This window comes from Haematobia irritans, chromosome 3 (genome assembly GCF_050003625.1).
Source record: "Haematobia irritans isolate KBUSLIRL chromosome 3, ASM5000362v1, whole genome shotgun sequence".
Classification (NCBI taxonomy): Eukaryota; Metazoa; Arthropoda; class Insecta; order Diptera; family Muscidae; genus Haematobia; species Haematobia irritans.
Genome location: NC_134399.1, coordinates 209,840,553 through 209,857,078, shown reverse-complemented (window position 1 = coordinate 209,857,078; position 16,526 = coordinate 209,840,553). Strand labels below are relative to the sequence as shown.

Here is a 16,526-nt window from a genome sequence, read left to right as displayed (position 1 = left end):
AAACAAATAATCCCAAAATTGTGAAATAAAATTTTGGCAAAATTTTCTATAGAAATAAAATTTTGGCAAAATTTTCTATAGAAATAAAATTCTGGCAAAATTTTCTATAGAAATAAAATTTTGGCAAAATTTTCTATGGAAATAAAGTTTTCTAAAGAATTAAAATTTTGGCAACATTTTTTACAGAAATAAAATTTTGGTAAAATTTTCTATAGAAATACAATTTTAACAAAATTTTCTATAGAAATAAATTTTCTATAAAAGTAGTTGTTGTTGATGTAGGTCGGATGGTATTGTATTGGCCGCTAACAACCATGCCAAAATTGGTCCATATCGGTCTATAATTATATATAGCCCCCATATAAACCGATCCCCAGATTTGACCTTCGGAGCATCAGGGATGAGCAAAATTCACCCGATCCGTGGTGTTAGTATATGGTATCTAACAACCATACAAAAATTGGTCCATATCGCGCCATAATTATATATAGCCCCTGTATAAACCGATCCCCAGATTTGAACTCCGGAACCTCTTGGAGAAGCAAAATATAACCCAACCAGTTGAAATTTGGAACGTGGTGTAAGTATATGGCCAAAATTTATTCATATCGGTCTATAGTTATATATAGCCGATCCCCAATCACACAAAAGTTGGTCCATATCGGTTCCCAGCAAAAAAAAATTGGAAGTTGTTCCACAAACATTTCTTTTAAAGCCCATCCTAGAATCCCCCATCGAGTTTTTTCAACTTCCGATGCAGTCTTTTTGGACAAGTCCACAAACATTTCTTCTAAAGCGCATCGTGGGATCCCCCAATAATTTTTTCCACTTCTGATGCAGTCCTTTTGGACAAATGCACAAACATTTCTTCTAAAGCGCATCTTGGGATCCCCCAATGATTTTTTTCTACTTCCTTGTGGACAAGTGTTAGAAAAAACGCAATCAGGCTATTTTAAGTGCACATTTTGGACAATTAAAGTTTACAAAAAAAATAGAAAACTAATAAAAAATAGAAAACTAATAAGGAAAGTCTAAAGTCGGGCGGGGCTGACTATATTATACCCTGCACCACTTTGTAGATCTAAATTTTCGATACCATACCACATCCGTCAGTTGTGTTGGGTGCTATATATAAAAGGTTTGTCCCTATTTATGAGAGCTATATCTAAATCTGAACCGATTTCAATCAAATTGAGTACAATTAACTACACTACTAATTGTGCTCCTAGTGCAAAATTTCAACAAAATTGGGCCAAAACTCTGGATTCTAGGAACATATTAGTCCATATCGGGCGAAAGATATATACGGAAGCTGTATCTAAATCTGAACCGATTTCAATCAAATTTGGCACACATGACTATACTACTAATTGTACTCCTTGTGCAAAATTTCTAGCTAATCGGGATGAAACTCTGGCTTCTGGGTCCATAGAAGTGTATATCGGGCGAAATATATATATGGGAGCTATATCAATCAAATTTGGCACACATGACTATACTACTAATTGTACTCCTAGTGCAAAATTTCAACCAAATTGGGCCAAAACTCTGGCTTCTGGGGCCATATAAGTGCATATCGGGCGAAAGATATATATGGGAGCTATATCTAAATCTGAACCGATTTCTTCCAAAATCAATAGGGTTATAATCTGACCCAAAAAAGGAACACGTGTCAAATTTGAAGGCGATTGGACTTATATTGCGATTTAGACTTTGATCACAAAAATGTGTTCACAGACAGACGGACATGGTTATATCGACTCAGGGACCCACCCTGAGCATTATTGCCAAAGACACCATATGTCTACTTCGTCTCCTTCTGGGTGTTACAAACATATGCACTAACTTATAATACCCTGATCCACAGTGTGGCGCAGGGTATAAAAACAAGTATATACGGCCGTAAGTTCGGCCAGGCCGAAGCTTATGTACCCTCCACCATGGATTGCGTAGAAACTTCTACTGAAGCCGATGGCAAGGTATCTTAAAACTTCCTAACACCGTAATATATACCACATAGTCCATACGTGGTATATATACCACTACCACCACGGACAGACGGACATCGCTAAATCGACTCAGAATTTAATTCTAAGCCGATCCGTATACTAAAAGGTTGGTCTATGATTACTCCTTCTTGGTGTTACATACAAATGCACAAACTTATTATACCCTGTACCACAGTAGTGGTGAAGGGTATAATTAATAAAAAAGTAAAAAAATAATAATAATAAAAAAATAAATTTCATCCCCGCTGGAATTTGAACTTGTGCCGTTTGACTTTTTCGCTTCCATGGAAGTTCTTTTGAGAAGGTTTTGCAAATTACGAGAATTTTTAATTTTTTTGTTGATTTTTAATGGAAGAAATATATTTATACGAAAATATATGCCGATGCATAACATAGAAATTTTTTTTTTTTTTTTAGAAAAATATTTGATAAAAAATTGCCTCTGGTGAGATTTGAACCTGCGTTTCTTATTTTTTCGTTCGCACTACTAAAGAATATCTTGAGATGCAATTAGAATGTTATTCCTTGGTGTCGTATTGCGATCATATCACAAACATTTGAATTGACCTTTCGACGCTTTATGTTCAATGGCGTTTGTGGCTGAGTGTGCTAAGGCGTTCTGTTATGGTGCCTGCAAACTCAGGTTCAACCCCTGCTCGTAGCGAAAAAGTTTTTCAAATTGTAAAAATTAGATAATAGGAAAATAATAGTGTTAATAAAACATATGGATGAAAAAAGTGAAATTGGTGGGAAAAATTTTTTTTTTCGCTTTTTAAATTTCTTCATTCAAATTAACTTCCAGGGCACAACTTCTAAAGCAATGCAAAGGATCCAAAAAGGGAGTACTTCTGTCCTATGACAAGCCCATGTAAAATTCATTGGAGATGATCCAAGTTTCCATTGCGGATCCATTGGGGATCCAAACTACTTTTTTGGAAGCTCTTTTTTTGCTGAGTTCTTAGTCATGGCTGCGACTCGAGCCAAAAATAATCTACCAAAATTATATTTCTATAGAACATTTTGTCAAAATTTTATTACTATAGAAAATTTTGTCAAAATTTTATTTCTATTGGAAATCTTGTCAAGATTTTATTTCTATAGAAAATTTTGCCAAAATTTTATTTCTATAGAAAATGTTGTCAAAATTTTATTTCTATAGAAAATTTTCGCAAAACTTTATTTCTATAGAAAATTTACGCAAAATTTTATTTCTATAGAAAATGTTCGCAAAATTTTATTTCTATAAAAAATTTTCTCATAATTTTATTTCTATAAAAAATTTTGTCAAAATGTTATTTCTATAGAAAATGTTGTCAAAATTTTATTTCTATAGAAAATTTTATCAAAATTTTATTTCTATAGAAAATTTTCGCAAGATTTTATTTCTATAGAAAATTTTGTCGAAATTTTATTTCTATTGTCAAAATTTTGTTAAAATTTTATTTCTATAGAAAATTTTGTCAAAATTTTATTTCTATAGAAAACTTTGTCAAACTGAGTTATATACGTATTTAATCGGCCTTTCTTTTAGTTTAATATATACCACGTATGGACTTACAATTTAGAAGACGGTGTTAGGAAGTTTTAAGATGCCTTGCCAAGTGTTACCCCAACCCAAGTAATTCGATTGTGGATGACTGTCTTTAGTAGAAGTTTCTACGCAATCCATGGTGGAGGGTGCATAAGCTTCGGCCAGGCCGAACTTGCGGCCGTATATACTTGTTCTTTTTAATTTCGAAATTTTCTTTATCAAATGAAAACAAAAGCAAAAATAATGTTCTTGACTTTGTAGTAACATATTTACTTATTTTTATGATATCGGTATTGTAATACAGTTTAGTTACAATTATCTAAAATTAATTCAAATTTTCCATCCTCTTGAGTGTGTGTGCGATAACATAACAACAAAATTATTTATTGAAAATAATAAAATTCAATACAAAAGATTTATAAAAATGTGAAACAAAAGGTTAGACAGATATGACTTTAATAATGTCCACTCACGCAATATCATCCAAAAGATAGACAATAGGAAATTTGATGCTCTTCATAATGCGAAACATTTTCCTCTTGACCAACAGCTATAAAAGACCAAACTCCTATGAGGGAGCATTTAGTCTTAAATTTAAGTTTAGCACAATAAGTTAATTAGGAATTAATTATGCCTTGGGTGAGAATTATTAATGGATAAAAAATTCGGCATACAAAAATAAAATAGTGCAAATAAAAAAAAATCTTAAAAATCAATAACCTTTTTTAAGTGAATTGGGAAAAATATTTTTGGATTTTTTAATTAAACTAAATATAATAATAAATGTATATATGTGATTGAAACAGTTTGAATTGAATAATAATCTAGTGCATTTAAATTGGAAACATGTAAAACTCAGAAAGAAAAATCGGAAGACTTGTCAATTATTTTTTACCCTGACCCACACAACACCAACAGTGTACAACCGAAACCATCGAACTCGATTGGATTTTTTGGAACTAAAATCTGTGTATTTTATGTATTATAATATTCGAATCGCGAACTGGATTTTTTGATTATATATATATTTGTCAGCAATTTTTCTTTTTTACCACAATTATTATCAATGTATACTTTTAACGCCTAAAAGTATGATAAACCTCCCAGCAAAAAGAGCTTCAAAAAAGTAGTTTGTGATCCGGAAGTAGTGCAAACTTGGATCATTTCCTATGAATGAATAAAAGGGGTTGACATATGTTAGGCTAGGTTAGGTGGCAGCCCGATGTATCAGACTCACTATATATATCTTTCGTCCGATTTAAACTCATATGGCAACAGAGGCCAAAGTTCACTACCGATTTTCGTGAAATTTTGCACAGAGAGTAGAATTGATATTCTACCAATGCTTGGTAAATTTGATTGAAATCGGTTCAGATTTAGATATGGGTTAGGTTAGGTTAGATGACAGCCCGATGTATCAGGCTCACTTATACTATTCAGTCCATTGTGATAGCACAGTGGTGAACTTCTCTCTTATCACAGAGTGCTGCCCGATTTCATGTTAAGTTCAATAACAAGGGACCTCCTTTTTATAGCTGAGTCCGAACGGCTTTTCACCTTGCAGTGAAACCACTTATAGAAGCTTTGAAACACTCAGAAATGTCACCAGCATTACTGAGGTAGGATAATCCACCGCTGAAAAACCGTTTGGTGTTCGGTCGAAGCAGGAATCGAACCTTGTGTATGCAAGGCGGTCATGTTAACCATTGCACCACGGTGGCTCCCTAATTCGTTGACATAGGACGGAAGTACTCCATTTTTGGATCCTTTGCATAGCTTTAGAAGTTGTGCTTTGGAAGTAAATTGGAATGAAGTAATTAAAAAAACTAACAATTTTCTTTTCACTTTTTATTTTTTGTCAGTATTTTTTTGCACTTTTGTCTTTCACGTCACGTGCACACCTCTAGGTGGAAAGGAAGGAAGGGGAAAGGTAGCAGATATTTTCAAGCACATAAAACTGTCAAAGTTCGCAAAGAAATATCTGGTTTGGCAAACCATCTGTACCTGTGGCTTGAAAAGCAGCATTTTCATAGCTTCCGGGACTCTCAACCAAGAAATTTACGTGAAAGAGTGTTTGAATAAACGTTTGCTGCCTTTCCTGAAGAAACACGGTTGTTCCGTACTGTTTTGGCCGGATTTGGCATCTTGCCATTACGGTAAAAAGGCCATGGAATGGTACACCGCCAACAACGTGCAGGTGGTTCCCAAGGTCAAGAACTGAACTTTACCGTATAAATTTTTCATGCTTAGTTCTCTTGCTTTTGTATCGTTAACATTGAAAATTTAATCAGCTGGCAAAAAAACTGGGGTATTAGAGGGTTAAATTTTATATCAAGTAAAGTAATTGAAAATAGTTACCTTTTTTAATTAAAAAAAGAATTTTTAGTTAGTTTTGCAATCAACATCAATTAAATTTTTAATTGAACCAATTAAAAAATTAATTGAAATTTGCTAATGAAATCAATTAATTGTTTAATCGAGTATTTTTTATGACCAATTAAAACTGTGATTTATCGTGATTGAAGACATTTCAATAAAAAAATTAATTAGATCAATTAATTTCGTGATTGAATAAGAAAAAAAATGTATGTGTAGAAGACGCATTTTATTTATAAAAAAACTTTTTTTCTTGTCCAAAAGTCGATAAACATTTCAATGAAGTCGCTTTGTCCTTATAATTAAACTTAAAAATGAATAGCATAACATGAAGGATTTTTTTTTTTTGACTAAGGTCAACTTGACTTTAATAATTCAGAAAAATTCTTCAAAATTAATTAAATTATTTTTAAATTTGTTGTCGTTTTGCATCTTGACCAGGGCTGTGGAGTCGGAGTCGGAGTCTTGGAGTCGGAGTCTGAAGATTTTGCTGGAGTCGGAGTCGTAAAAATTTTGCTCGACTCCGACTCCGGCTAAACCAAATTTTTTAAAACACTTCACATATTTGTAACTAAGCAAGTTCTTACGCAAATAAGTTTCCATTGCGTTATTCATTCGATCAATGTACAGCATGATTGTAAATGAAAATCAACTTCCAATTACGGCTATCTTTTTATGTTTCCTAGAATGTTTGACTGGCAGATGGGCTGGATCGATCCATTTTAATGCCCATATCAATTTATTTGAAATGTTTCGAACAATCGATATTATTTTTATTTTATTTTAAGGCAATATACATATGTGGAATATTGGCAGAAAATTTTTTCAAAAATGTTTTTATAGAAAATTTTGTCAAAATGTTATTTCTATAAAAAGTTTTGTCAAAATTTTATTTCTATAGCAAATTTTGTCAAAATTTTAATTCTATAAAAATTTTATTCAAAATTTTATTACTATAGAAATATTTTTATACCCTGCTCCACACTGTGGAACAGGGTATTATAAGTTAGTGCATATGTTTGCAACACCCCGAAGGAGACGAGATAGATACATGGTGGCTTTGGCAAAAATGCTCAGGGTGGGCTCTTGAGTCGATATAGCGATGTCCGTCTGTCCGTCTGTCCGTGAACACATTTTTGTAATCAAAGTCTAAGTCGCAGTTTTAGTCCAATCGACTTCAAATTTGGTACAAGTATGTGTTTTGGCTCAGAATAGATCTCTATTGATTTTGGAAGAAATCGGTTCAGATTTAGATATAGCTCCCATATATATATATTTCGACCGATATGGACTTATATGGCCCCAGAAGCCAGAGTTTTACCCTTATTTGCTTAAAATTTTGCACAAGAATAACAATTAGTCTATAGTCAAGTGTGCCAAATTTTATTGAAATCGGTTCAGATTTAGATATAGCTCCCATATATATCTTTCGCCCGATATGGACTAATACGGTCCCAGAAGCCAGAGTTTTACCCCACTTTGGTTGAAATTTTGCACAGGGAGTAGAATTAGCATTATAGCTATGCGTGCCAAATTTGGTTGAAATCGGTTCAGATTTAGATATAGCTTCCATATATAGCTTTCGCCCGATTTACACTCATATGACCACAGAGGCCAATTTTTTGCTCCGATTTAGTTGAAATTTTGCACAGGGAGTAGAATTAGCATTGTAGATATGCGTGCCAAATTTGGTTGAAATCGGTTCAGATTTAGATATAGCTCCAATATATAGCTTTCGGGCGACCACAGAGGCCAATTTTTCACTCCGATTTAGTTGAAATTTTGCACAGGGAGTAGAATTAGCATTGTAGCTATGTGTGCCAAATTTGGTTGAAATCGGTTTAGATTTAGATATAGCTCCCATATATAGCTTTCGCCCGATTTACACTCATATGACCACAGAGGCCAATTTTTTGCTCCGATTTAGTTGAAATTTTGCACAGGGAGTAGAATTAGCATTGTAGATATGCGTGCCAAATTTGGTTGAAATCGGTTCAGATTTAGATATAGCTCCAATATATAGCTTTCGGCCGACCACAGAGGCCAATTTTTAACTCCGATTTAGTTGAAATTTTGCACAGGGAGTAGAATTAGCATTGTAGCTATGCGTGCCAAAATTGGTTGACATCGGTTCAGATTTAGATATAGCTTACATATATATGTTTTTCTGATTTCGACAAAAATGGTCAAAATACCAACATTTTCCTTGTTAAATCGCCACTGCTTAGTCGAAAAGTTGTAAAAATGACTCTAATTTTCCTAAACTTCTAATACATATATATCGAGCGATAAATCATAAATAAACTATTGCGAAGTTTCCTTAAAATTTTAGACTTTCCTTACTTGTTAAATGTATGTATTTGGGACAAACCTTTATATATAGCCCCCAACACATTTGACGGATATGGTATCGAAAATTTAGATCTACAAAGTGGTGCAGGGTATAATATAGTCGGCCCCGCCCGACTTTAGACTTTCCTTACTTGTTTTCTATAGAAAATTTAGTCAAAATTTTATTTCTATAGAAAATTTAGTCAAAATTTTATTTCTATAGAAAATTGAGTCAAAATTTAGTTTCTATAGAATATTTTTGTTTGTTACACAATTTTTTTTTTTAAATTTTATTTCTATTGATAATTTTATTTCTATAAAAATTTAAGTCAAAATTGTATTTCTATAGAAAATTTTGCCAAAATTTTATAGTAATAGATTTTTTTATTAGAAAATTTGGTCAAAATTTTATTTCTACAGAAAATTTGGTCAACATTTTATTTCTATAGGAAATTTTGTAAAAATTTTATTTCTATAGAAAATTTAGTCAAAATTTTGTTTCTGTAGAATATTTTGCAGAATTTTATTTACTACACAAAATTTTTTCTAAAATTGTATTTTTATTGATAATTTTTTCAAAATTTTATTTCTATAAGAAAAACTTGTCAAATTTTATTTCTATAGCAAATTTTCTCAATTTTTTTTCTTACTGATGCTCACTTATACTCACTGCTATAAAAATGTATTCAAAATTTTATTAATATAGAAATATTTTTTTCTATATAAAATTTAGTCAAAATTTTACTTCTATAGAAAATTTAGTCAAAATGTTGTTTATATAGAATATTTTGCAAAATTTTATTTCTATAGAAAATTTTGCAAAATTTTGTTTGCTACACAATTTTTTTTAAATTGTATTTCTATTGATAATTTTTTCAAACTTTTTTTCTATAAAAAATTTTGTCAAATTCTATTTCTACAAAAATTTTATTCAAAATTGTATTTCTATATATTTGGTCAAAATTTGATTTCTATAGAAAATTTAGTCAAAATTTTGTTACTGTAGAAAATTTTCCAAAATTTTATTTCTATATAAAATTTTGCAAAATTTTATTTACTAGACAAAAATTTTTCCAAAATTGTATTCAGTGAGCATACAATTTTGGAAAAATTGCTGCTAAGTCGAAAGCTTGTAGAAATGACTCAAATTTTCAAATTTTTCAATGAATGAATCATAAATGCATTTTTGCGAAATTGTCTAAACAATTATAAATATTTCCCAAATATTGCCCGAGTTTTGTAGAAGTCTGATTTGAGATTTTATCAAAATGTAGATCTAAATACAAAGTTGTGCAGAGTATATTATAATCGGCCCGCCCGACTTTAGACTTTCCTTGCATTTTTATTTTTCGTTAAAATTGTGTTACGTCCCATAACGTTAGATTTAAATTTTAAGTACATAGATTTTGTAGAAGTATATACAATTTTGTCTTCAGATTCAAATTCATGCATATGGAAATATAAACCTTTATATAGATCGCAACAAATTTAAAGGATTTGAAATAGTATCAATAATTTTGGTCCACAAATACATATACTGTTGGTATATTCTCATATTATGATGGGTATTTATATCATTATTTTATTTTTTAAACATTGCCATAAATTTGAAATATAGAATTCAATTGGCATCTAATGTGAAATTAAGATCTTTTTTGGCACACATAAATAAACACGATACTTTATATCGTCCACTTACGGTACCCCCACAATAGAACTACAAATTAGTGGTATTAAAATGAGATTTAGTTATATTACCCGGAGTCGACTCCGGAGTCGGAGTCGGAGTCGAGCTGATGAAAAATGCTGGAGTCGGAGTCGGAGTCGGAGTCGAGCAAAATTAGCTCGACTCCACAGCCCTGATCTTGACTACAAAGCAAAACAGTGTAAAGAGTTTTTCAACACTTTATTTTTAAGACATTTTGAACTTACATATGTGTACGGTTTTGAACTTACATATGTGTACGAACTTACATATGTGAACTTTATACCAACGTTTAGTTCATAAAATGTTTGAGACATACTTGAAAAAAGAAAGATTTCATTAAGCTGTGGAAAATTTCGAAAAAAATAATAAAATGTAACTACTAGTAAATATTTTTTTTGTTTTTCAATAAAAATAAGTTAAATTTAGCGTTAGTTTAACTACGGATTTTTTTTCTTAATTACCATTTACTCCTTTCTACCCTTTCTAGACGACATTGCTATGTGTTACAGTTCTAATCAGTGTCGTCTTTGGAAATCGCTTGATGGATAATCATTTTATGCGTTCCTCATCATCATCGTCATCATATGTTCGACCATATAAAAAAATCTCTCCCAAAGATGATTTTTTAGATGTTCTATCATCGAAATTCAAAGACGACTCTCAAGATATACCAACGCCCGAGGATGAATTCTATGAGAAATCTACACAAAAGTCACAAAGATTAATGTGTAAAGAAAACTGGTTGGATTTTATAAAACCTCAGAACAATTTTATTAATTGTGAAACAAATGCCATGCAGGGAGATTCACGAGAGCTACATGAAGATTTACTTGGAAAACCGAATCGTCCCGCAAAACAATTGCAACCGTATGGTAAAACCAAATCTCTAGTGAATGATATAATGGATACAGAGGACATTGATGATCACGCCTTGGGAAATGCGATGATGGGACCTTCTATTTCTACTTTACCTGAGGCGAATTTTAAGGAGTTCTACAATGATTTAATTTTAGATGCGGATAAGGAGATCGCCATGAAACGTAATGGCAATGCCATTGGCACTCCTCTGGGAACTGCACCCACAAGGGGCTGTGATTGTAAGGTGAAGGTAAATTTTACTAAAATCAAGAGAATACACAACAATTCAGTGTTGCCACAATGAATTTTTAGTTTGGACCAACATTTTTCCAAAATTGAACCAAAATTCGTACCAGCGGACCATTCTTCCAAATTAATTTAATATAATTTAAAAGCTAAAATTTTCCCAAAATTTTATTTCTGTAGAAAATTTTGTCACAATTTTATTTCTATTCAAAATGTTTATTTTTTATAGAAAATTTTGTCAAAATTTTATTTCTAGAAAATTTTTTTTATTTCTATAGAAAATTTTGTCAAAATTTTATTTCTATAGAAAATGTTGTCCAAATTTTATTTCTATAGAAAATTTTGTCAAAATTTTATTTCTACAGAAAATTTTGTCCGAATTTTATTTCTACAGAAAATTTTGTTTCTATAGCAAAATTTCTATGGCAAAATTTCATTTCTATAAAAAATTTTATTTCTACCGAAAATTTTGTCAAAATTTTACTTCTATAGAAAATTTTGTCAAAATTTTATTTCTATAGAAAATTTTGTCAAAATTTTATTTCTATAGAAAATTTTGTCAAAATTTTATTTCTACAGAAAATTTTGTCAAAATTTTATTTCTATAGAAAATTTTGTCAAAATTTTGTTTCTAGAACAATTTTTAAAAATTATATTTCTAGAAAATTTTGTCAAAATGTCATATCTTTAGGAAATTTTGTCAAAATTTTATTTCTTTAAGAAATTTTGTCAAACTTCCATTTCTATAGAAAATTTTTCCAAAATTTTATTTCTATTGAAAATTTATCCCTCATTTTATTTCAAAAAAAAAATTGTCAAAACTTTATTTCTAGAAAATTTTGTCCAAATTTTATTTCTATATAAAATTTTGTCAAAATTTTATTTCTATAGAAAATTTTGTCAAAATTTCATTTCTTTAGGAAATTTTATCAAAATTTCATTTCTTTAGAAATTTTTGTCAAAATTTCATTTCTGTAGAAATTTTTGTCAAAATTTTATTTCTATGGAAAATTTTGTTAAAATTTTATTTCTATAGAAATTTGTCACAATTTTATTTCTATAGAAAATTTTTTCAAAATTTTATTTCTATAGAAAATTTTGTCAAAATTTAATTTCTATAGAAATTTTTGTCAAAATTTCATTTCTTTAGGAAATTTTGTCAAAATTTCATTTCTTTAGGAAATTTTGCCAAAATTTTATGTCTAGAAAATTTTGTTAAAATGTTATTTCTACACAATTTTATCAAAATTTAATTTCTTTAGAAATTTTTGTCAAAATTTTATTTCTATGGAAAATTTTGTCTAAATTTTATTTCTATAGAAAATTTTGTCAAAATTTTATTTCTATAGAAAATTTTGTCAAAATTTTATTTCTATAGAAAATTTTGTCAACATTTCATTTCTATAGAAAATATTGTCCAAATTTTATTTCTATAGCAAATTTTGTCAAAATTATATTTCTATAGAAAATTTTGTCAAAACTTCATTTCTTTATTTATTTTATTTCTAGAAAATTTTGTCCAAATTTTATTTCTATAGAAAATTTTGTCAAAATTTCATTTCTTTAGGAAATTTTGTCCAAATTTTATTTCTATATAAAATTTTGTCAAAATTTTATATCTATAGAAAATCTTGTCAAAATTTCATTTCTTTAGGAAATTTTGTGCAAATTTTATTTCTATAGAAAATTTTGTCAAAATTTTATTTCTATAGAAAATTTTGTCAAAATTTTATTTCCATAGAAAATTTTGTCAAAATTTTATTTCTTTAGAAAATTTTGTGAAAATTTTATTTCTATAGTAAATTTTGTCAAAATTTTATTTCTATAGAAAATTTTGTCAAAATTTTATTTCTATAGAAAATTTTGTCCAAATTTTATTTCTATAGAAAATTTTGTCCAAATTTTATTTCTATAGAAAATTTTGTCCAAATTTTATTTCTAGAAAAATTTGTCAAAATTGTATTTCTAGAAAATGTTGGCAAAATGTCATTTCTTTAAGAAATTTTGTCAAACTTCCATTTCTATTTAGCTAAAATTTTATTTCTATAGAAAATGTATCCAAAATTTTATTTCTAAAGAAAATTTTGTCAAACTTTTGTTTCTATAGCAAAATTTCTACGGCAAAATTTTATTTCTATATAAAATTTTTACATAATCTTTGCATAATATTGTTTCTATACAAAATTTTTTAAAGTTGATTTATGTACAAAATTTTGACAATATTTTATTTCTATAGAAATTTTTGTCAAAATTTTATTTCTACAGAAAATTTTGTCAAAATTTTAAAATGTTTGAAAAATCACCGATTTGACGAAAATGGACCAACATCAACCAAATTCCATTTGGTCCGGACCAACTTTAAAATTTAATAATTTGTTGGATCAATTTTAGTCCGATCGGACCAAAATGGCAACCCTGCAATAATTATTACAGAGAGAATGAAAACACAAGAAGACGAAAATTTCTGTTCTACAAAAACAACAAATGTCAACCGTATATATGTCGCACAATGCATGCAGCTTTGGTATTACCGACGTTGCGGTCGAAGCGCTGTTTTGATAAATTGTTTATAAAGGCATCGGCAGTTATAAATTCAAATTATCTGCCAAAAAATTTAATGCAATGAAAACATTTATAAAAAAGAATATTTGTTACTACAAAGTAGGTTTTAAATCCTATTTTCTTTAGGTTTCGTAAAGTCGGCAGAGACCTGAACTGGGTGACGCCGACGCAAACTGTATGATATTTGAGAGAAGCGCCGGCAAAAACTGCATGATATTAAAGAAATTTTCCTCATGACAGTCACCTACGGACGCAGTTTCCCTTCACAGTTTCGTCCTCTTGTCTTTTTATTCTCTCTGTTATTAAGTATAATGGCATAAAAAATCAAGAAACCCACATACTATTGCAAGAGCAAATTACAAATCGAATTTTCGATTTTTGAAAATAGAAAATAGCAAGAGTGAAAATTCGACTTTTTCAACATTAACGAAAATTCAATTCAGATTACATATTTCAATTTTGATTTTTCGGTTTTAAAATTCGATTTGTCGAAAATTGTTTCCTATTAAATTTTACTCATGCTCATACTCACACTTCCATTTTCCTTTTCACAGAACGATTTAGTGGATTTGGGCCAACAACATTTTCCTCGTTATTTACTCAATGCTGTATGTCAAACAAATGATATGGGATCGAAATGTTGGAGTGGTTCCCTATGTCGACCTCTTGAATATAAAGTTAAAGTCTTAACATTTCGTACGATATTGGATAATGTACAAAAAGATTTGACACTTGCATGGCTACCAGATGATCTTAGGCAAATATGGAAATTCAAAACGGTAACTGTAACGGCTGGCTGCTTTTGTTCTTAAGATGAATGGAACCACTGTAAAATAGGAGAATGTGATTGTTATAAAAATTTTACAAATTAATGCGATAATGAATAAAAAAATATATTTTTGGCATCACAAAAATAATTTTGATAAAATTTAAAATCGTTAAAAATTTAATAATGAAATAAGGTTTTAAATAACAAAAATTTTAAAATCATAACATAATTATTAATCGAAGATATATAGCAAATTAACAAAAATGCAAAAATTGAAAAAAAATGATAAGTTGGTCTTTATCTACAAAAAAATATAAGAATAAATACACTAAAACAAAATAAAAAAGTAAACGAAATTAGTTTTGACATCAAAATGTTTTTTTTAATCATCACAAATTTAATGATCCAATAACACAAATAAAGAAAAAGGCAAAAATAAAAATATGATAAATTTTCATTTATCTAAAAAAAAAATATATAAATTAAATACATATTAAAATGTTTATGACATACTTTTTGTATATAGCATATATTGGCTGCATTATTTAATTCAATAAAAACAAATTGAATTTAAGTTTTCTCGGTATTTTTACTTGTCCGATGGTGGGCGAATAGCTACTTAGCCTACAAAAAAATTTGGGACAAAATTTCTATAGAAATAAAATTTTGTAACAATTTTCTTTAGAAATAAAATTTTGACAAAATTTTCTATAGAAATAAATTTTTTTTCAAAATTATCTATAGAAATAAAATTTTGACAAAATTTTCTATAGAACAAACGTCAACAAATTTTCTATAGAAATAAATAATAATAATATAGAAAAAAATCTTAACAAAATTTTCTATAGAAATAAACTCGATAAACTCAATAAAATGTTGACAAAATTTATTATAGAAATAAAATTTTGACAATTTTTTTTTTTATAAATAAAATTTTCAATGGAAATAAAATTTTGGGACAAAATTTTCCATAGAAATAAAACTTCAACAAATTTTTCTATAGAAATAAAATTTTCACAAAATTTTCTATAGAAATAAAATTTTGGCAAATTTTTCTATCGAAATAAAATTTTGAGAAAATTTTCTATATAAATAATATTTTGGGACAAATTTTTCCATAGAAATAAAACGTCAACAAATTTTTCTATAGAAATAAAATTTTGACAAAATTTTCTATAGAAATAAAAGTTTGACAAAATTTTCTATAGAAATAAATTTGTAGAAAATTTTCTATAGAAATAAAATTTTGACAAAATTTTCTATAGAAATAAAAATTTGACAAAATTTTCTATAGAAATAAAATTTTGACAAAATTTTCTATAGAAATAAACTCAATAAACGCAATAAAATGTTGACAAAATTGTTTATAGAAATAAAATTTATACAAAATTGTTTAAAAAAAAAAAAATTCTATAGAAATAAAATTTTGTGACAAAATTTTCCATAGAAATAAAACTTCAACAAATTTTTCTATAGAAATAAAATTTTCACAAAATTTTCTATAGAAATAAAATTTTCACAAAATTTTCTATAGAAATAAAATTTTCACAAAATTTTCTATAGAAATAAAATTTTGACAAATTTTTCTATCGAAATAAAATTTTGAGAAAATTTTCTATATAAATAACATTTTGGGACAAAATTTTCCATAGAAATAAAACTTCAACAAATTTTTCTATACAAATAAAATTTTGACAAAATTTTCTATAGAAATAAAATTTTGACAAAATTTTCTATAGAAATAAAATTTTGACACAATTTTCTATAGAAATAAAATTTTGTATAGAAATAAAAAAATTTCACAAAATTTTCTATAGAAATACAATTTTCACAAAATTTTCTATAGAAATAAAATTTTGACAAATTTTTCTATCGAAATAAAATTTTGAGAAAATTTTCTATATAAATAACATTTTGGGACAAAATTTTCCATACAAATGACACAATTTTCTATAGAAATAAAATTTTGTATAGAAATAAAATTTTCTACAGAAATAAAATGTTGACAAAATTTTCTATAGAAATAAAATGTTGATAAAATTTTCTATAGAAATAATATTTTGAGAAAATTTTCTATACAAATAAAATTTTGACAAAATTTTCTATAGAAATAAAATTTTGACAACATTTTCTATA

At 28.1% G+C, this 16,526-nt stretch overlaps 1 protein-coding gene across 2 annotated transcripts; it reads left to right on the top strand.

Annotated features, from left to right (window-relative positions):
* Nucleotides 1-4,130: 4,130 nt before the first annotated feature.
* Ptth (Prothoracicotropic hormone) lies at nt 4,131-14,796 on the top strand. 2 transcript variants are annotated; one of them, XM_075302532.1, is made up of 3 exons: nt 4,131-4,179; nt 10,443-11,057; nt 14,176-14,796. In XM_075302532.1, the coding sequence occupies exons 1-3, from the start codon at nt 4,171-4,173 to the stop codon at nt 14,431-14,433; spliced, it is 882 nt and encodes a 293-aa protein (XP_075158647.1). In that variant the 5' UTR covers nt 4,131-4,170; the 3' UTR covers nt 14,434-14,796. The 2 variants fall into 2 exon arrangements, with proteins under 2 accessions (XP_075158647.1, XP_075158646.1); XM_075302531.1 differs by having other exon boundaries at nt 10,443-11,063; nt 14,176-14,791.
* Nucleotides 14,797-16,526: the final 1,730 nt, after the last annotated feature.